Genomic DNA, 20,806 nt, shown 5'->3' with positions numbered 1-20,806 from the left:
GCGCTGCCTCCACTCCAGCACGGGCAATCACTGCAGCAGCCGGAGCGTGTCCTTCGTGCCAGCCTGCGCCGTGGTGCCTGGCATGTCCTGGTGCAGTGGGCTGGCATGCCAGCGTCTGAAGCAACATGGGAACCCGTCGAAGCGTTTCATGCTGCTCACCCTTCGTTCCAGCTCGAGGACAAGCTGTTTCCCAAGGAGGGGAGAGATATTATGCTCGGTCAGAAGTACCAGTGCAGGAGCCGTGCCAGTGGCTAGGAAGCCGGGCGTGACATGCACTAGCAGGGCCATGCACGCGCGGTCACCACAGTTCGGCGTCCACAAAGTCTGGAGGAGTAGCTAGCTAGTTTGTTAGATGAGTCTTATCGGTTAAGTTGAGTCAGTCAATTCAGGAAGTTGTTGGGATTTGCCTATAAGGCCAAAAACATTTGTTAATCCTTGCCCCACGTATTCTCTCTGTTCTTCAAGGCGCCGATCACGGCGCCGCCAATTCGTCGCCGGACGTTCGAGCCCCGACCAGCCACCTTCCATTCCTACTCTCTACGCAGCACTGCATGTCACAACAGAAAGTCGCTTTGTTTGACATCTTCACAAGTCCTTCAAGAGACCATTGAGAAGTACGTCTACATGCCCAACAATCACGAAATCTGTTTCTAAGAAGTCCCACATCTGTTTATCACAAGTCAACTGAGTTGTATTGTTGTAAAGTTGAAAGGTGGCAATGAGTCAAAACTTCAACATCTTTGTCTTGTCTCAGTCATTGTAGCTCTGTTTGTTTATCTCAGCCAGAGTAACTTTTTCAATGCCTCTTTGCAACAGCTCAAGGCTTGCCATTTCGTTCAAGACATCTTTAGGAGCATTATGTGATAGTTATTCTATAATCAGTGGCCAATCATGGTAACAACTGACAAATCAGACTGAATACATATTCTGAAGGTGGTTTGTACATCGCACAGGATTATAGTGCAGCATTTCAAGGTTAAAAAGGCCTCACCACGACGCAGCAGACCTGAGACCTGTTTTAACCAAATTCAGAGTACATGCAAATTCTGCACATGAATCAAAGGATGTTGATGTACCGGTCTTTATGGCTGATGATAAAAAACAATCACCTCTAAGCTAGTAACTTTGCTAGTTCATCTACTCTTAAGGTACCTTGAGGAACAACATCAGATAGAAACTCTTGTGCATGGTCATTTGTCTGCATTGCAGATCCTCCATTAGCGATACATTTCTTTTCAACATGACTGCTGGACAGTTTATTTTCTACAAGATGTTTTTTAACACTTGCATGATTGTCTGGCCCATTTCTCCTGGCACTGGACTTCCTTTGAGTATGCTCGAAAACCAGGCTTCGTGGAATTGATTTTGTAAAAGCAACAGACTTTTCATAGACCAGATCTGAATCAACAAGCTCATCTTCACTCAGAACAAGTGCCCTGCCACTGTCAATGGCCTGTTCCAAAAGACATAACAGTCCCTCTATATAGGATGGAACTTTAGAACCACTATTTAGAACTGTACCTTTTATACCATCGTTTCTTTTCCTCTTCGTCTCCAAATTATAACCATCCGGAGAATGTTCTGACTTCTCTGTCAGGCCTCTATTTTCAGTATTGTTTGTCGGGATACTTTGGCACTTCAGGGATGGATCCATAATATCACATACTGGCTTTAATGGTGAATATTCCAATGGAGTGTCTGCTGAGGGTTCAGTTCTAGATATACCTGTAGAATGGAACAATGCAGGAACTTCCTTTGCAGAATTCAGTACCGTATCACTGGCAATGGAATCTTTAAATTTTTCTTGACCTTCACCCAAGTTGCAGTTCTTGTGAGATGTTGCAACACTGACCAACTCAATCTGGGTAAGAACATTTCCTGAATGTGTAACCTCTTCATTAGATTCTTTGCCACTAAAACTTTCTTGCACCTTTGTCACTTCAAAACTATTTTCTTCTAATGGAGGAAGAGATGATTTCCAATCACTTCCTCTCCACATCAGTATATGCTCAAACTCAAAAGACAGTAAGATACAGGGCACTAGATCCTGTGAAGGTAGAGTTCATCAACTTCTGAACAAAATAATCCATGACTAAATAACATTCTTCAAGATTTATCGAACCTTTAGTTTAGCTCCAATTTTTCTGCAATCACTTTTGTTAAGACCTGAGCAATCAACACGGACAAGATCACATGCTTCAAATGCTTCTCTGACTTGCTTCACAAGGTTGGCATAAACACCATTTTTCCCTATATAAAATTGGATAAGTTAATGAGTGTACAAAGAGTAGGTAAAAGTACAATTACTGAACGATACACTGCATACAAATGTGCTATGTTGCTGTTGGATATAAATATAATATGCACAGCATGAAAGAACTTCAGACAACCAGGAGGAACCAAGAGTACAGGACAGCTATCAAATGTTCTCCGCTCTCTCTCAACATGACAGGGAGCCATTCGGGGCCACCTAGTTGGCAAATAGGCCAGTGCCAGGCACCCAGGTCCCCAAAAAATCTTGCCAGATCCCCATGTGTGCACAATTCACTTATACGTCAACACTCCCCCTCACGTGCAGGCCCCCTTAGGCTTCAAATATGGAAAGAGGAGTCAGCTGCAATTATTTTTATTTAATTGCAGCACGCCAAGATTTGAACTCAAGACATCTCGCTCAATTATCATATTGAATTGTATGCACCAACCAACTCAACCCAAAAACTTAAGCTGATAGGAAAAGATGGGCAATTCACGTAAATTTCAACAGCTATCCTCGCCAATCCCTGCCACAACATGCCTCTCGGCCATCACAAAACCAATGCCAAATCTCTCCACCGCCACTGGACCCTTAAGAGTTGAATCACAAGCTCAGTGCATGCTGATCTGATTGGCCAGTGCTTCTTTTGGTTGAGTAGTGAGCACTTTGCTGCAAACTGCAAGAATGCATCTAGCTACTTCTGTTTAAGCATAAGGTCACATAGCTTGCAGTTACATGCAGCCTCAGCCATACACGTGCTAAGTTGAATGGCAAATCGTGTCAGCAGGTGCTCCTCCCAGAGCACCCCAATCAGTCAGGCTGTAGACCTGTAGTAGGTGTCATCGCTTGATTCCTCTCCATCTACAGTTCTGTCAGATGGTGTGCCTTCATCTCCATCCATCTATGAGGCATCTGCTTGATTGCGAGAACTGGAAATTGCCATCCGCGCTCCAGGGAGATGGAATGAAGGGATACTCTCTCGCAGGATTCAGTCACCATCACCAATTGCCCCTGTCCTTCGGTATTGTTGGCATAGGTGCAACGAATTGTTGTTCAGTTTGAAGAAATCCCATCACTTGTGACCTCCTTGGTGCGAAGGATTTGTGGTCTCACCTTGAAGCCATCAATGATAGATAGTCAGGGAATGAATTTCCTAGTCAAGGTTGCCGTGGCAGATGGATGGGATCTGAAGATCCTTGAAGCATCTATCTGTCCACCTCGGTTGGCAATCAAGGATCCTGGTTGCCAGGCCACTTCCAATGGGATCTATCTCATATTGTGGTCAGTTGGAGTCATTGGTTTCCATCTAGGCATTGTGTTGGTCGAAGAGTCATGTAAGGTGGTGTTCGGTCTTTATTTTGGTCAGGTAACATGTTGTCTGATCATTGCTTAGGTTGTGTAAGGTGTTGTCAAAGCCTCAAAGGCATGCTTCAGTCATGTAAGGTCATTGTTTTGGTCGTGTAAGGTCATTGTACTTGACTATTTTGGTCTTTCTTTCTCTCAACACAAGATCTCCTGCGTGTTTAGAAAAAAAAAACTTCACATATCTGTATAGTCCATTTTTTGATCAGCACACATTGTGTATGATCATATAGTACTTTTAGGCTTTTAAGAAATGGTGCATCTGAACAAAAACATGTTTTAAATTTAGCAAAAATACTTGTCAATGAGTTAAGCATCAGTATAAGCCAAAATTTAGGCAGTGATTTCCCTGAAACAAGGGAGCACATGAAATATGCTGTATATCCAAAATTCAGAACAGTTCAAAGGAACCGATACTCCGAAAAAAGGAAACTAGCCTTACCAAGTTTGCAAATTGGTGGTAACTGACGTCCTCTCATGCGCATTTCTGTGGCCTCATCTGGAGTTAAGCCACCTGGGACCTTCGTGACAAGGTGCGGGTACACAGGTGCAACGGGTTTCCAGAGCATAAGCGGAAAACACGGGCGGGTCCTGTAATTGTAGTTTCTACCACGAAAGAGAAATATGACACCCCCTTGGCGGTGTATTACTTTTCCTCCAACTTTTTCCTGTTGAAGTATATGACAAAGTTGTCAAAAGAGAGAAAACATGCAACCACAGAAATAAGTTCAGTAGTTACTATATCTATAAGTAGCAGTGTTTTAAAGGCGACTAGGCGTCCAGGTGAGTGCAAACACGAGCCTATCAAAGTCTCAAGAATGAGAGAATATTAGGTAGGTGTATGAGTTTTGCATGCCACTCCGGGAATTTACTTGTATCTTATTTACTTGTTTTCACACCTTGATTGGATTACATTTTATTTGTGTACTGATATCATTATTGATGCAGCTCAACTAATAATAATCTTAGATGATTAAAAAAATACAATCTAAGAAGTAGATCTGATAGGATTGCGGATCCTACCGGGCTTGCTATGGAGGTAGTAGGGATGGGAGATCGGTGGTCGGGCTCTGGGAAGACGAGGGCGACAGGTTGGCGCCGTGGTCACGGCGCGAGGAGGAGAAAGAGGCACCGGCTAGGGCTCCCTGAGGGAAGCCGGCAACAAATATGTTGCTTCTTGCTTAATTCCAATAACCAATGTTTACAAAGTATTTATCCTCTCCTCAAGATCCTATAATTAAGGAATAAAAATTCTCTCTAAGAAAATACCAAATAAATAATAAAATTGGGCTATTATGCCTCCCCTGACTGCCGATGTCCTAGCCACTAATGGGCTTGCACCTGGTATAATGGACGCCGGTCATAACAAGATCATGTTCAATTGTGTGATCAATTTTGGTGGCCAAAGATGCGAATGGCATCATGAAAAAGGATTCGGATGGCACCACATAATTTCTGTATTGGCTGTATCCATCAACTCCAAATCCTATATCTTCCAGAGAAAAGGTATGGCATGTGTTAAGCTTCTTGTAAAGAGCAATGCCAATATGCTAGTATAGTTAACTTTGGAGAGTTGGATGTGCTGGTAACCTTGTTAATCATGGAAAACTACTTGTTCTACTTTCATAACTCCAAAGTAATCATGTTTATGGGGTAAGTCAGATGTTTTGAAGTAAGTGCAATATCATTTAGTTGTTGACCCTTCAGCTTTAAGTGCACCATATATTTCAGCATCATCAATTTCTTGGGCTCATATGTGCTTGATTGTCATGCAAAATTCTGATCTGGATGCCTCACTACCACTTACGCAATATTTGCGTTAATCCCCTCACACACCACTTATGCAATATTTGTGTTAATCCCCTCAAACACAGCTCCTAGGAAGTTACTACTATTCCTTGTGTTGTAGACGCTTTCATTGGGAAGCAATACAGCAGGAAGAAGAAGAAGGCGCCAGCCTCTAGTGGCTAATTTTAGGCCACAGTTATCTTTTCCTGTAAGTTAGGATCTGGAGAGCCAGTTTGTTAGTGAGTTTGTTAGTGCTCAGCCGGCCATTGGGAGATATAACAAAGGGCCGGCTGATTAGAGGAGTTAAGCAAATAGAGTCATCACGTTCAAGGCCTCCCAGGGAGGGTGAACCTGCTCTATCGCTGCTGCTATCTCTAGGTTTAGCCATTGTAATCATTCCCAGTTCATCAATAAAGATCAAGCAGATTACTAGCTCTATCACCTTGAGTCCTCGCCGGTGACTCGCCAGTAATAAAAGCAAGTAAAACAAAACTTAAGGCTGATTTAGGTACTAAAACATCAAAGAACTTTGGAAATTCAGAGAAAAGGGGTGGGGGCTATTGGTCTTGACTAACCTACGCCCCTGTCCCTACTAAATCATGAAATTTTGTCAACGCATGGCCATAAATGCACTACTCTGCTGAATCGCCATAGACCTCCACTTTTTACTGTGTGCTTAAATGTGGATCGTTAGCACCTGTACAAGAGCCCTATTCACATCCCTGCTCTTCAGCATTGGCCTAGCAGCTTGTAACCAAAATGCCTAGCATGTAGCAACTAGCTAACTAGGATCACCACTGTTGACCAAGACCAAGTAAACAGCAAGATAAGCTTCCTATGTAACCATCTGATCGGATTACATTTGATTTGTGTATTGATAATCATTATTCAACTCCGCCTATGTTGTCTCAACGTAGCAGGTCCCAAGCTCTGGTAAAGGAGGAGGGTTGTGATAGGCGTGGCGAGCCAACGTTAAATCTAGCCATTCTAATGGAGATGAAACCCGAAAGAAAATCGTTGGGGCATAACCCTCTTAGCGACGCACCATATTGGAACCCGGGTATGGTGTTAAATGGACAAGGGCCGGGTCGGCACCCCCTTGGTGACGCGCCGTGTCGTGATCTGGGCATTGTGTCAAGTGAACAAGGATCGGGTTGTCGCTTCCTTAGTGGCGCGCTACATCGGCGCCCGCGTGTAGTGAAAAATGAGCAAGGGTCTTCACATCTGAATCGACAAGTGCGAAGGATAAGGAAGCTAGTCGAATCAACTAGGATCCGTTTAGGTAGTTGGAATGTAGGGTCGCTTACAGGTAAGTTATGAGAATTAGTTGATACCATGACTAGGAGGCGTGTAAATATATTATGCGTTCAAGAGACTAAATGGAAGGGTCAGAAGGCGAAGAAGGTGGACAATACAAGTTTCAAGCTTTGGTACACAGGGACAGTCGCGAATAGAAATGGAGTAGGAGTTTTGATTGATAAGAGCCTCAAGAATGGTGTGGTGGGAGTGAGAAGGCAAGGAGATAGGATTATCTTAGTCAAGCTTGTCGTTGGTGATATGGTCTTGAACGTAATTAGTGCGTATGCCCCCCAAGTAGGTCTCGATGAGAGTGCTAAGAGAGTTCTGGGAAGACTTAGATGGCCTGATTAGAGCTGTACCTATTAGTGAGAAGCTTTTTATAGGAGGAGATCTTAATGGGCATGTAGGTACTACAAGCGCAGGTTTCAAGGCAGTTCATGGTGATTTTGGGTATGGTAGTAGGAATCAGGAGGGGGAGGAAGTTCTGGACTTCGCGGTAGCTTTTGATCTGATGATAGCCAACACTTTCTTTAGAAAGAGAGAATCTCATCTAGTGACCTTCAGTAGCGGACAACACTTTAGTCAGATTGACTTTGTCCTCGCAAGAAGAAAGGACAAACGAGCATGCTTAGGTTGCAAGGTGATACTAGGGGAGTGTGTTGTTTCTCAACATAAGCTTTTGGTGGCAGACTTTCGTTATCAGGTGCGTGCCCGTAGGGATAAACAAGCTAAGATTGAAAGAACAAAGTGGTGGAAACTGAAAGGGGAGACGTCAAAGGTATTCAGGGAAAGGGTTATCAAAGAGAGCTCTTGAAAGAAAAAAGATGACATAAACAACATGTGGGAGAAAATGGCAACCAACATTCGAAAGGTGGCCTCAGAGGTGTGTGGAGTAACCAAAGGAAGTGGAGGCGAGGCTAAAGATACTTGGTAGTGGAACGAGGAAGTCCAAATGGCTATTAAGGAGAAGAAAGAATGCTACAGACGCTTGTACCATGACAGGAGTGTGGACAACATAGAGAAGTACAAGGTGGCAAAGAAGACTGCAAAGCGAGCTATAAGTGTGGCAAAGGGTAGAGCGTTCGAGGATCTTTACCAACATTTGAGTACGAAGAAATGAGAGAATGACATTTATAGGATGGCTAGTGTTTGTGAGAGAAAGACAAGGGACTTCAACCAAGTTAAGTGCATTAAGGATGAAATTGAGCATCTCTTGGTGAAGGAGAATGAGATCCGACATCAATGGCAAGAGTATTTTGATAAATTGTTCAATGGTGAGAATATGGACACAACTTTTCAGTTGGATGACTCTTTTGATGACATCAATAGGCGCTTTGTGCGGAGAATCCAAGAATATGAGGTCAGAGATGTGTTGAAAAGGATGAAAGGAGGTAAGGCGATGGGACCGGATGGTATCCCAATCGAGGTGTGGAGATGCCTCGGGGACATAGCTATAGTATGGCTAACCAAGCTGTTCAACCATATTTTTCGATCGAATAAGATGCCTGATGAGTGGAGGAGAAGTATATTGATACCGATCTACAAGAATAAAGGGGATATTCAAAGTTGTACTAATTATCGAGGAATTAAGTTGATGAGCCATACTATGAAGCTATGAGAGAGAGTTATCGAGCATCGCTTGAGAGCAATAACGTGGGTCTCTATGAACTAATTTGGTTTCATGCCCAGAAGGTCAACCATGGAAACCATTTTCTTAATAAGACAAGTTATGGAGCGGTATAAGGAGAAGAAGGACCTACATATGGTTTTTATTGACTTGGAGAAGGCTTATGATAAAATACCAATAAATATTATGTGGTGGACTTTGGACAAACATAAAGTCCCAACGAAGTACGTCGGGCTCATTAAGGACATGTACAACAATGTTGTGACTAGAGTTCGAACAAGTGATGCAGACACGAATGACTTCCCGATTAGGATAGGACTACATCAAGGGTCCGCTTTGAGCCCTTATTTGTTTACCTTAGTGATGGATGAGGTCACAAGAGGCATACAAGGGGACATCTCTTGGTGTATGCTTTTCGCGGATGATGTAGTGCTAGTTGATGAAAGCCAGACAGGAGTGAATCAGAAACTGGAGTTATAGCAGGAGACTTTGGAGTCCAAATGTTTTAGACTCAGTAGAACTAAAACAGAGTATATGAGATGTGACTTCGGCACTACTACTCGGGAGGAGGAAGATATTAGTTTGGAAGGTCAAGTAGTGCCTAGGAAGGATATATTTCGATATTTATGATCAATGCTACAGAGAGACGGGGATATTGATGAAGATGTTAGCCATAGAATCAAAGCAGGGTGGATGAAGTGGCGGCAAGCATCGGGTGTCCTATGTGACAAAAGGGTACCACAGAAGCTAAAATGCAAGTTTCATAGGACGGCGATTAGACCTGCTATGTTGTATGGTGCAGAATGTTGACCTACGAAAAGACGACATGTTCAACAGATAAGTGTCGCGGAAATACGTATGTTGCGTTGGATTTGCAGTCATATAAGAAGAGATCGAGTTCGGAACGATGATATACATGATAGATTAGGGGTAGCACCAATTGAAGAAAAGCTTATCCAACACCGGTTAAGATGGTTTGGATATGTCTAACGGAGACCTCCAGAGGCACCGGTGCGTAGTGGAATCCTAAGCTAGGATAGTAACGTGAAGAGAGACAGAGAAAAACCGAAGTTGACTTGGGTAGAGGCAATAAAAGGAGACTTGAAAGGATGAAATATACCCAAAGACTTAGCCTTAGATAAGAGTGCTTGGAAGACAGCTATTCACGTGCCTGAACCTTTGTTTCTGCTGGGTTTCAACTCTAGCCTACCCTAACTTATTTGGGACTTACGCTTTGTTGCTGTTGTTGTATTGATAATCATTATTCCTGCAGCTGGACTAACACAAACCACTGAACCAAAAGGAAGGAGAAAGGAGCTAACTACCTCTAGTTGCTGGCAGATATTATCCATATCCACTGTGCAGACACCTTTGCACTTTATCTTGCAAACTCTTTTCCTCTTCCAATGTGAATGAATGTTCTCCAACATATTATGTGTCAAACCATCCCTACCTGCAGAAATCAAAAGGAGACTATAAATTACAGCAGGCAGAACTCCAAGTGTCACCAATTAATGATTCATCAACAGCCCGCTGCAAGCCAACATGTACCAACAATCCACATTTTAATCCGGCGACACAGTTGAATCCACAGCAAGAGAGGGAACCCACCCATATTGAGTTGCCGTTTGGACTTGAGGCTCCCTTTCACGAGTTCGGAGACCTCTTCCTTGGTGAGGGGCTCTCCGAGTATGTCCTCCCTGGACACCGATTGGCACCTCGGCTCCATACCGGAGAGGAACGGCCCCGGTGACTGCACGGGCTTCACCCCCTTCTTGCCCGGTGGTGGCAGCACGAACGAGTCAAACTCCGGAAGCTCCTTGCGGCTCTTTGGCAGTGGCTTCCTTCCCGTCCACGGGCGTGGCGTGGCCTCGGGCCCGAACGGCAGGAACGGTGCCTCACGGAGCGCTACGGGCCGTGCGCGTGGGGCCTCAGTGTAGCTATACTGAAACTCGAATGGCGCGCCATCGAGGCGGTAAGAGAGGCCACGATCGGTGACGCGGACTCCGGCGGCGGGCTCATCGGTGTCCGCGATGGGAATCTTCTTGGCACGACCCCGCGCGGCTGCAGAGAAGGCCGGATGCGAAATGACGGCGCGTCGGTGGCGCTTGGGGCCGGTGGGAGGTTGCTTGTGGTGGGAGAGGCAGATGCGGAGGGAGGCCGGAAGCCGTGGATGGGATTGCTGAGCTGGGGCCAGGAGGGAGCGAGAGGGCAAGGGGGCAGTCGCCATGGATGTTTGGAGTGCAAGGGGACGGCAGACAGAGGTTATCAGCTTGAGCTCTATCAGCTTCCGTTTCGACGCAGGGATAAGGGCACGTACAACGCGTCTTCTGGTGCCGTCTCCGGCGCGTGAATTTTGCGAAAACAACCCCGGTCTCACGAGTCGACGCTCTCCTCGTCGCCTCAGAGTCGACGGCGAGGGCGCGTGCTCCAAGACGCTCAACCGCTGGAGACGCGTTGTACGGGAGGGGCTCCTCGAGTCGACGAGCCCACGGATCCAGTGCGGGCGCGTCCGCAGAGGAAGTTGAGGGCGCGTGCAAGAAGGATTCTACGCGCCAAATCTACCCTTCTCTTCACCAGCTTTTGGGGCGGAAGAGCCCAGGTATGGCATTGGGGCAGCGTCGGTCTTGGAGCGGAAGAGCCCGGGCACGCTGGCGGCGGGGGAAGGGTGCGTTGGGTGCGGTGGGAGCAACATGACATGCACGCGATCGACTTCACTGGGGAGGTGCAGGTATGGGGCGTATGGCTTATGCACCTTGTTGTTTAATTATTGTATTAGAATGCTTAGATGCAGTACGGCGAAGATGCAAATTGCATCATATCTGCATTATTATTAATTATTTCTATTTGGTTGTTCAGCGAGATTATGTGCAGTGCTACTTGGATACCTTGTTCAGCAGGGTGCTATCAGTTCTGAAATCGGAAGAGCTACCTGCTCAAATTACAAAGTAGAGAGTTGTATAAGAAGCTGGATGTTCAGACTACAATCAGATTTAAAGTGGTTGCATATGGTATCTGTTGATGTGCTATTTGCCTTGGCTTTCTTTACCATTCATATTTATTGTGAGAGAATTGTTTTGATGACTGAATGTTGCAATGTAGACATGAAGCACGAATGCTGCTAGTGAATAGACTCTCAAGGGCTCAGATCAAGTCTTCTTAACCGTCGGCAATGTTTTCCTTTTTTCAGTTATCATGTTTTCAGTTCTGAATTTTAGACTCTCGAAAGCAGCCCTGTTCTTTGGTTTGGAATTGGAAGGTGTCTTCATATTTTTCAGATATATATCTTCCTGTTATCTACTAGTTATCTGAATCTTATCTACTAGTTACATGAATGCTTCCCGGTTAAATTTCTGCCCAGTTAAAGAAAATTAGACAAAAGGCGTCGCAACTATATATATAACATAATTATTATATTGATAGTTGTAAAAATATTGTAATTATGTTGCTCTTATTTATCATTGATACATTTTCTATCAAATAGCCACACAATGATGTACAAAAAAATATTTATAGTTGATCATAAGTACGTGCAAAGCATTAAACAGATTAGAAACGGACTCTCGTTTATGGGTTGTATGGCATATCTTTATACCTGTGTGTATGATAGATTCGAGGCGCTTAGAGACGGATCCCGTTTGTGGGTTGTACATGCCCTAAGGTGGTTGGCAGCTCGACGGGATGGACTATTTACTGCTGCTCCATTATACAAATTATAAATTACTTCCTCCATTCTAATTTATATATCATTTACCATTTCAAATTATAAGTCATTCTAACCCTTTTTTAGAAAAAAAAAACTTCTCAAATTTGACTAAAATTATTTAAAAATCACAAAGATTTGTGATCAAATATATTATGCTATAAAAATATAGTTAATGAAAAATCTAATGATACTTATTTAGTATCATAAATATTATTGTTTATTATATAAATTTAGTTAAACTTGACATGTCTTGACTCTCAAAAAAGTTAAAATGACTTATAATTTAAGGACGAAGTGAGTAACTTTTTTTTAAGAACGAAGGGAGTAACTTTTATTAACTTCTATTACGTATCTATATATATTGTATATCTAGATGCATAGCAAAACTATGTATCTAAAAAAATCAATAATTTAGAATAAACAGTGGTATAGATATTTTGTCTTTTCCAAATATATAAATATAATATATATTTAAATATATATATAGTAAACTTCTTATAATTTAAAATAGAGAGAGTATATTTCTTAAGTTCAAATTAAAAGAATTATCTATTGGATACACAAATACAAAAAAATGAATAATTCAAATACGTATTTGATTTTAAAGATAACAAATATCTATTTGCTTTATTGATTGTTTTATTAGAAACAAAATCATTATTTATATGTAGGAATTTGAAATATGAGTATATAACACATGTATGTACCTCAGTTGATTGAACAACCTATTAAAAATTTTATAAGGTATAGCACTACAGAAACTTGTTAGATAATTAGGTGGGCTTAGTAAGCATTAAGTCTAGTATAATAAGAGCACCTCTACGCAATTTTAATAGCAGAGCTAGCAATTAGCAAGCCAAACAAGCAAGCTTCTACCCAGGGGCAAAGCCAGGATAAATGGCCGCTGGGGTCGGTACTCAAAGTATTAAGTGCTAATTTATAGGATCCGATAATATAATACCATGCATAACATCAAATTATTAAAATAACAATACATATTGTGACAAAATAAGGTTTCACAAGAGTAGTTACCTCTTACAGTTTCCCTCTACGACTACGATCCTCCATCTTATGAAAGCGAACTATCACATCTTCGATTGGAATTGCATATAGAAATTCTGGTTCCACGAAGCATATGATACAATCATTCATAAATCCATCTCCAATACGATTTCTCAGTATTGTCTTCACAATTTTCATTGCTGAAAAGCACCTCTCCACCGATGCAGTGGCGATAGGAAGAACTAGTACTAGCTTGAGAAGCCGATAAACCAAAGGAAAAGCCAAATGTTTTTTTGTACCCACCATCAACCTAGCAAGCTCAGAAATAGTGTTCAAGTCGGCAAATCTTTCATCAGCTCGCATATTGTCAATGTAAATATTAAGCTCTCGATCAAGATCCTTAAGTTGTGTTGAGTTGAAATCATCAGGATATGACTTAGCCAACTCCATTAGACTCTCAGATTTGAATGCCTCAAAAGAATTCTTGGGATTAAAAGCAGCGATATGAGTAAGTAACTGAGAGTTTACCTCATTGAAACGATCACTAAACTCTATAAGCTGCAAGTCAATAATTGGGTTCAAACAATCATATCTATAATGTTGATAGTTAGTGCGATTGGTCTTTTTTCTTGGCCTATGGCGATCAATATATTCCTCATCCATATCCAACTTAGGAATGCCATGCTCTTCACAAAAGGAGTATACAATCTGCAGCAAACAATCCCAACCATCATCGCTAATTTGCTGAAATTTCTGCTTGGTTAACTTCACCTCTAACATGGCCTCTAGGATGTCTTTATCTTTCCTCTGCAAGGACAGTGACAGAGAATTTGCATGGCCTAAAATAAGCAACATTAAGTGCAAGTGAAACACAAAGTCAAAATCCTTGAGATAGTCTAGGAGACCACGGGCTTGGCGTCTCTTTGCATCATTTGGACCTTCTTTTTCCACATATTGGAGAACTTCAATAACTTCAGGGAATAGATTGCTTAGGCTCTTAAGGGTTCTATAATGAGAACCCCAACGTGTGTCTCCAGCTTTTTGAAGGGATTGTTCTTGATTTAATCCAGTTCCACTAGTTAGTTGTCCAGTGCCTATGGCTTTTCTAACTCTCTCCTGTTGACTTTCTCGAATGATATCTTTACGTTTACAAGAAGCTCCTGCCACACTAAGCAATAGAGATATCATGTCAAAAAAGTCACTAGCATCATCATTCTTTTTAGCCACTGCGACAATTACTAATTGTAGCTGATGAGCAAAGCGGTGGATATAATATGCTGAGCTATTCTCTCTCTCGATTAAAGCCCGTAGTCCATTGAATTCACCTCTCATGTTGCTTGCTCCATCGTAACCTTGTCCTCTGATTTGCTTTATGCTCAAGCCATACTTAGCAAACAAATTGTCAATGTTAGATTTCAGACATGAAGCCGATGTTTCTTGCACATGAACAACAGCAATAAGTCTCTCCTTTATTACCCCAAGCTTATCAACGTACCGTAAGACAACTGCCATCTGTTCCTTCCCAGACACATCAGCTGACTCATCCACTAAAAGGCAAAACACATCACCATCAATTTCTTCAATAATAGATTTCACGATAATCTGCAAAAAACAAGTAAAAATCATTATAGACTATGAGAGATGACATAGTTTGTAAAACAAAAATAACATGACAGCCTTTTCTTACCTCAGCAAAACAATTCGCAATATCCCTTTGAATTTCTGGAGCAATCATCTTATTATTTTTAGGAGCATTACTTCCAACAACTTTCTTTACTTTGTCATTTTCATCGGCCAAAAGTTGTACTAACTCTCGAAAATTCCCCTTATTGGTGGAATCCACTGATTCATCATGGCCACGAAAAGCTAAACCTTGATGCAATAAATATCGGACGGCTTTAATAGATGTCTTCAATCGAAGTAGATGCTGCTCTTTAGTGATATCACTCTGCTTGTTTAAAGCATCACCAATCGATTGGCCGGGCTTCAACAAATTGTCGCATCTCTTCACAGCCGTGTTATGAAAACTATTACATTTGCTGCCTACATGATCTCGAAGCCTATCAGATTTGTTCCAGCCATCCCAACCATCTATTACAAATGCATCATTTCCACCTTGGCCCTTGTTGCAATCTCTGAACAAGTAACAATATAAACAAAAACACCTATACATCTTTTCACTGTACTCTAGCCAACCATATTTAGTGAACCATTCATGTTGACACCGTCGTGGAAAACCCGCTATCATTGTCGTTGGAAACATAAAACTAGGTGGTGGCTTACTGGGACCTCTGGTAAAATATTTTCGCCTTATGTCATTTTGCAATTTGTCGCCTATGTAATCTGATATTCTCCTTCTATCTGCGGGATCATATGGAAGCTCATCAAAATTTACCTCCTCTCGTGAGATCCGTGAAGTGCGCTGAATAGTACAATTAATGTTTGATGCAGTGCCATCTCCATCTCTTCTTATTCTTGAAGTGTCTCCATGATTATTCTCATTATCACCGGCTGGAGGTAATTTTCTTTTAAGAAATCCTTCCAAAGTCCTCTGATTGCCTATCAAGTTACTAAATTAGTCACATAATAAAAAACTAAAGCAAACAGCAGGTATGTGTACATTATAAATACTAGATAGATACCTGGCATCTTGCTGGAATGAAAGAGAATGGTCTTGACTTCTTTGCTGGGACGCAAGTTACACAATGCTTTCTGAGAATCTGAGTTCGGAATTTCGGATTGTATACCTGGAAAAAATAAAAACCCTAAGACCTCAAAATTCAGACTTGATCGTTAATTGCAAACTGCATAAATAGGTATTTGTTGTTTGGGGTACCTTGTCTAGATGCTTGAGAGTAGATAGGAGTATAGGACAGCACAGGAGAACATGAGATCGAGAATGAACTGAGCTACTGATGAGCGGCGGCTGAGCGCAGGCCGCTGGGAAGGGGCGACGCCTGCAGGAGGATTTGCGAAGCTGAAAGGGTGCGTGACCTGCCCCCGGCTTCTAGCAGGCTGTTAGCAGACGCTGGATCGGAGGCAAGGCAACGTTTGGCCTTCTCCAATTCACCTATGTGGCCTGCGTATGTATAGATTGATTGATCGGATGGGCTGAGCCTGAGCAGATGACTGTGGACTGCTGTAGTGCTGTTGCTTTGCTGGGCTGGGCTGCGGACTGCTGGGCTAAGGCCACTGGGGTCTTACGTGATTTTTACTGGGGTCTTAGCCGGTCAAAAATTGCTCGGTATAAGAGGCTAGGACAAAATCGTCGGTGTCGCTAGACCCCGATGCTTGAACGTGGCTTCGCCACTGCTTCTACCCAATTCTAGAGAAAGCAAATAACAGTTACACACTAGAACAAGCAATCTATCTCAATTAAGCTACACAACTAATCGAGCTACACAAGGCAAGCAAACAAGCTAGAGAGCTACACAACTACATAAGCTTGGATTGCACAAAGTAAAGGGAGAATTCCTCGTGTGCCATTAAAAAAGATCGTAATGCCCCGTGAGTCCCTAGAAAAGTTCAGCGGTCTTCTAGATAGTTAACACTGTTAGAGCCTAAACTGACGGCAGTGGCATGCATGGAGGGCACAAAAAAGTTGGAGCAATGACGCTGAAGACCGCTGAACTTTTCCAGAGGCTCACAGGGCATTGCGATCTTTTTTAATGGCACACGAGCAATTATTCCCAAAGTAAAAGGCGCAAGTGTAGTGATGCAAAACAAGGGAGACAAATTGACATAAGGTGATATTTGTCCTAATGTTTAATTGCTTGTCGACAACCTACTCCTCGTTAAGATGAGTCCAATGATTGATGCTCCTTCACAAGTTAAACAAGCCTCAAGCTTAGCCTCAACGTGGGGCTCGTGTATGAGTCGGTCGATTAACTTGACATTCAACAAGCTTCGGTTCCAATAGAGTTCCTCTTCACGAACTCCCACAGGGACGAGCACAGCACAAGTGCCCATTATAAATATTCTCGATCTAAGCTTCCACAATTAGAACGGTCCCAACGGGAAACCACACACGATGTTAAAAAAAACACGTCAGCAAAAAATCATCAATAAAAACTACCTTAGAGTCTTCGTGTTCTCTACTCTCCCAACCGCACAGATGCACAGGGTCTGCAGAACGCACGCAGGTGGGCTAGCGACATGCGAGAGAGCGCACTGCAGCACGCGAGCGCGCGGCCAGCGGTGGCGGCGGCCGGCGAGCGCAGGACCAGCAGCGCGAGCGCGAGCGCGCGCGGCCAGCAGAGCGAGCACATGCAGCGACGGCGCCTCTGGCGACCACGCGCGGCGGCAGGCGGGCTAGCGCACGCGGCGCGCGAGCGAGCGCACTGCAGCACGCGAGAGGTCTTCTGCACGGCGGTGCGGCCTGGCCTGCGCATCCTGCTCGACGGCGGGGCGTCACGGTCTGCACGGTGGCGCGGCGCGGCCTGCGCGACGGAGGCAGACGGAGGCGGGCCTGCGCGTCCTGCTCGCGGCGGCGCGGCGCGGCTTGCGCGTCCTGCTTGCGGCGGCGCGGCCTGCTCCCGCCCGCCGTCATCGTGGAGCCCAACCTCGGCAGGAGTGCGGCGCGGAGAGCGTGGCCTGGGCGGACGCAAGCGGTCTGGACGGCGGCGACTGCGATCTGCGCGGACGGCGAGAGCGGAGTTGCCTCGGCCGGCCTCCACCTCGCCCTGGAGGGCCACACGAGCGCAGAGCGCGGCGGCTCGAGAGCAGCGGCGCGGGCGAGCTCCCCCGACAGCGCGTGCCAGCGGGGAGGCGCGCGAGCAGCAGACCTCCAACGCAAGCGATCTCCCGCGGCCGCGCGAGCCAGCGCGCGAGCGGCGCCGCGCGAGGACGGCGGCGCAGACGAGCCCCGCGGCGGCGCGCGATGGCGGGCGGGGCGGGCACGGCCGGCGCAGCCGAGCGGGACGGGCACGGCCGGCGGGCGAGCGTGGCGCCGCTAGAAACAGGTGCCCAGTGGCGTTTTCATCGTTTTTTCGTGCGTTGGGTGAAGAGAAGTCGCCGTTTCTCTAGGAAACTATTTCTACACATTTTCTTCTCTCTCCTCGTTAATTAGGATACCATGTCAACATTTTACTTACGTGACATTTCATTTAATATGGATAGAAACCACCATCAATGTTTCATTAGGACTGCCCTTACTAAAGTGGTGCCGAATGGTGCTGTTACCTTCAAGCCATCTAGGTGATGATAACCACCAAGAACAATAAGAAATCTGCAACTAAAACGATGAACCAATGCCACTGGATATAAACTTTTAATGCAAATACAATAGATACTCTCCATCTCACCAAATTGCAATCTCAACTAAACAAACATGAATGAAGGCTTAAGTTGAACTCTAATATGTGCAAATATTAGCCAACGGGTCCAAGAGAGATTAAATGCGTGAGCACACCACCTATTTATTGCGCCCCCCCCCCCCCCCCCCCCCCCCCCCCCCCCCCCACACCCCCCACACCCCACACACACACACAAAACTAACCACTACCAACTTTCTGCTCTGAAAACGTAACCACAGGATAGCTCTAGTGAGCATCCAAGTGCTCACACCAGAGTTCTCTAACGATGGAGTTATCATCTTGTTCTGTTGCATGTGTATCTATTTACTTTGAGCTGAGCTTAGGAGTGCGATAATCTCCACTTGAGTTGAGTTGAGTGCACGCTTTTTTGTTTCATTGCTTGTATGTATTTAGCTCAACTAAGAATATATATTGTTTGGGGGTTTTTTTTACAACAAACATATTTATTATTAGCAGCAAGGATGGTTACATCATTCAAGTCTACGTATTGTAGAGCTTGTAGAAGAGTGCACTGGTGTACATGATGCTCATAAGAGAAGGAGGACTCTAAATTTGTGTTTAGGGTGGTTGAGTCTTCGGCAGCCTGGCTTGCCAGTGCATCTGTTGTGGTGTTTAATCGCCTGTTGATCTTGAAGATGTTGGATTCCCTGCTTCTTGTGTTGTTGGAGAACATTTGTGTGAAATGTTTGATTCTCCAGTTAGGTGGATTGGAATGATCAGCCTCATTAAGAAAGTGAACCAACTGTTCACAGTCCGACAAATAGTTGACGTTATTGAGATTCAGACTGTCGGTGACAGTGGAGGTAAAGGCAAGGCTTGCCGCCTCAGCCATGAGCACTGATGTGCAGCCAGCTAGTTTTGCCTTGATGTAGAGCGCCTGTGTTGGTTGCACCTGCATGTTAAGAATGAAGACTCAAAGACCATCCTGCCTGGGTGTCTGAGTTGGTTGGTCCGGCGCAGTGGATGCATCCACATAGCATCTGGTGCCGTGGAGTAGGGCCGGTGTGGTGACGGTGTACCTGTTCGTCATTTGCACCTGTGGCAGTGAAAGTCTCATACCTGACGGTGCAGTTGGTAGATCTTGCTGAGTATGGTGTGCATGATCCGGTAGCTGTGGCATCTCATTGGCTTGGCTAGCTTCAACAGTTGTGCCTAGTACCTGTGTTTGCATATGTGTGTTGATGTGCGCAGCAACTGCGTTGTGTACCTGCATAGGAGTCCATGTTTTTCATTGGAAGCGATTATCATTTCTAGCCTTCCAAATATACCACATTGTGATTAGTATTTTTTTGGAAAAGGGAGTCAGACATAGAGTTGGTGATGAAGCTTTGTAGTATTAATTGGACTCCATCACTTTCTTGAGAAAGATTATCAGTCCTCATAGATGGGGTAAAAGAGAACCAGACCACTCGGGGAAGGTTGCAGTGGAAGAAGAGATGAGCATCATTTTCGACAGCACCTAAGGAGGAGCAATGTTTATCTATGTGAGTAGAGTACCTGGCTGCTCGGCCTGCTGTGGCGATAGCTCTTCTTATGAGCCTCCATGTGAAGGTTTTTGATGAGAGGTGGAGGATCCCTGCTTTTCCACGCTCGCTGCAGAATTTGATTTGCTTGGGGAAGAATGCTCCTTGAACCTTGTTGGGGGAGGTGGATCGAGTTCTGGGATGACAAATGCCAGTAAATATTTTTTGTGGTGCATAGACCATTCTTGGAGTGCTTCCATCGGAGAATATCTTGCTGATTGTTAGGGACCGGGCGCACAGTGGTGATAGCTTGGACTACCTGGCTGTCAAAAGTGTTAGACAAGAGCCTGTGTGTGTGTGTGTGTGGGGTGGGGGGGGGGGGGGGGTGTTTATGACCCCCGGTACCAGAGGCGGCTCAGCCCATAAGATCAAGACGTGCAGCGCACGGCATTGGTCGGCGTGCACCATAAGGCTACAAGAAAATATTATAATACCAAATATGATATTTTCCTTATAACTCTACCCCTCCAGAATATATAAAGAGGGACAGGGGTCCCCTAGTCAACACCGAATCTGACACACAATCAATACAAAATAACAGAACACAAGACGTAGTGTTTTACGTCACACTGACGGCCTAAACCTGTATAAATCTTGTGTCTTGTGTCTCTATTACCATCCGGTTCCTGATCACGCGCGCCTCTACCAATCAATCTACCATTGCGGGTAGCCCCTCCAGTGGATTGCCGAGCATCTTTAGTCGACAGTTGGCGCTTCAGATAGGGGTGTGCACTTGATCCTGTAGCGAACTGTGGGCAGAACCGCCCGAAATAACACACCTTCAGAGGCGTTCGTCTTCTACCAGACACTAAGCACTCCGAAAGCGAGATACTTCGAGCAGTTCCGTCGAGCACACCCCAAGAGAGAACTCGAATAATCCACGTTTTTCCTCCAGGATCCAATAATGAGAACGAGTTTACAATACTTAGT

The 20,806-nt window shown here is 44.5% G+C and overlaps 3 protein-coding genes across 3 annotated transcripts; all 3 read right to left on the bottom strand.

The window, feature by feature from the left end:
• Positions 1 to 500: 500 nt before the first annotated feature.
• Positions 501 to 10,616, bottom strand: LOC136545826 (CRS2-associated factor 1, chloroplastic-like). Its single transcript, XM_066537802.1, has 5 exons — positions 9,942 to 10,616; positions 9,656 to 9,783; positions 4,059 to 4,284; positions 2,123 to 2,250; positions 501 to 2,047 (listed from the first exon to the last, which is right to left on the bottom strand). Exons 1-5 carry the CDS (start codon positions 10,558 to 10,560, stop codon positions 1,112 to 1,114), a joined length of 2,037 nt encoding a protein of 678 aa, XP_066393899.1. The 5' UTR covers positions 10,561 to 10,616; the 3' UTR covers positions 501 to 1,111.
• Positions 10,617 to 13,071: 2,455 nt separating this feature from the next.
• Positions 13,072 to 14,773, bottom strand: LOC136543789 (uncharacterized). Its single transcript, XM_066536144.1, has 2 exons — positions 14,726 to 14,773; positions 13,072 to 14,640 (listed from the first exon to the last, which is right to left on the bottom strand). The coding sequence occupies exons 1-2, from the start codon at positions 14,771 to 14,773 to the stop codon at positions 13,072 to 13,074; spliced, it is 1,617 nt and encodes a 538-aa protein (XP_066392241.1).
• Positions 14,774 to 17,132: 2,359 nt separating this feature from the next.
• LOC136543788 (uncharacterized) lies at positions 17,133 to 19,454 on the bottom strand. Its single transcript, XM_066536143.1, has 3 exons — positions 19,413 to 19,454; positions 19,104 to 19,245; positions 17,133 to 17,989 (listed from the first exon to the last, which is right to left on the bottom strand). The coding sequence occupies exons 1-3, from the start codon at positions 19,452 to 19,454 to the stop codon at positions 17,133 to 17,135; spliced, it is 1,041 nt and encodes a 346-aa protein (XP_066392240.1).
• Between the last annotated feature and the right edge of the window lie 1,352 nt (positions 19,455 to 20,806).

The sequence above is a fragment of the Miscanthus floridulus genome, chromosome 3 (genome assembly GCF_019320115.1).
Source record: "Miscanthus floridulus cultivar M001 chromosome 3, ASM1932011v1, whole genome shotgun sequence".
Lineage (NCBI taxonomy): Eukaryota > Viridiplantae > Streptophyta > Magnoliopsida > Poales > Poaceae > Miscanthus > Miscanthus floridulus.
The sequence above is the reverse complement of the archived record's forward strand: the minus strand, read 5'-3'. Positions and strand labels throughout refer to the sequence as shown.

Coding starts and splice junctions, on each gene's coding strand:
- LOC136545826 (XM_066537802.1), bottom strand. CDS start 10,560: ATGGCGACTGCCCCCTTGCCCTCTCGCTCCCTCCTGGCCCCAGCTCAG. Junction 4,285..9,655: donor ATATCTGCCAGCAACTAGAG/GTAGTTAGCTCC, acceptor ATACTTCAACAG/GAAAAAGTTGGAGGAAAAGT. Junction 2,048..2,122: donor AAATTGGAGCTAAACTAAAG/GTTCGATAAATC, acceptor CTACCTTCACAG/GATCTAGTGCCCTGTATCTT.
- LOC136543789 (XM_066536144.1), bottom strand. CDS start 14,773: ATGATTGCTCCAGAAATTCAAAGGGATATTGCGAATTGTTTTGCTGAG. Junction 14,641..14,725: donor TTGCGAATTGTTTTGCTGAG/GTAAGAAAAGGC, acceptor TGTTTTTTGCAG/ATTATCGTGAAATCTATTAT.
- LOC136543788 (XM_066536143.1), bottom strand. CDS start 19,454: ATGCACACCATACTCAGCAAGATCTACCAACTGCACCGTCAG. Junction 19,246..19,412: donor TCTACCAACTGCACCGTCAG/GTATGAGACTTT, acceptor CTTAACATGCAG/GTGCAACCAACACAGGCGCT. Junction 17,990..19,103: donor CGTCAACTATTTGTCGGACT/GTGAACAGTTGG, acceptor ACCTGTTTCTAG/CGGCGCCACGCTCGCCCGCC.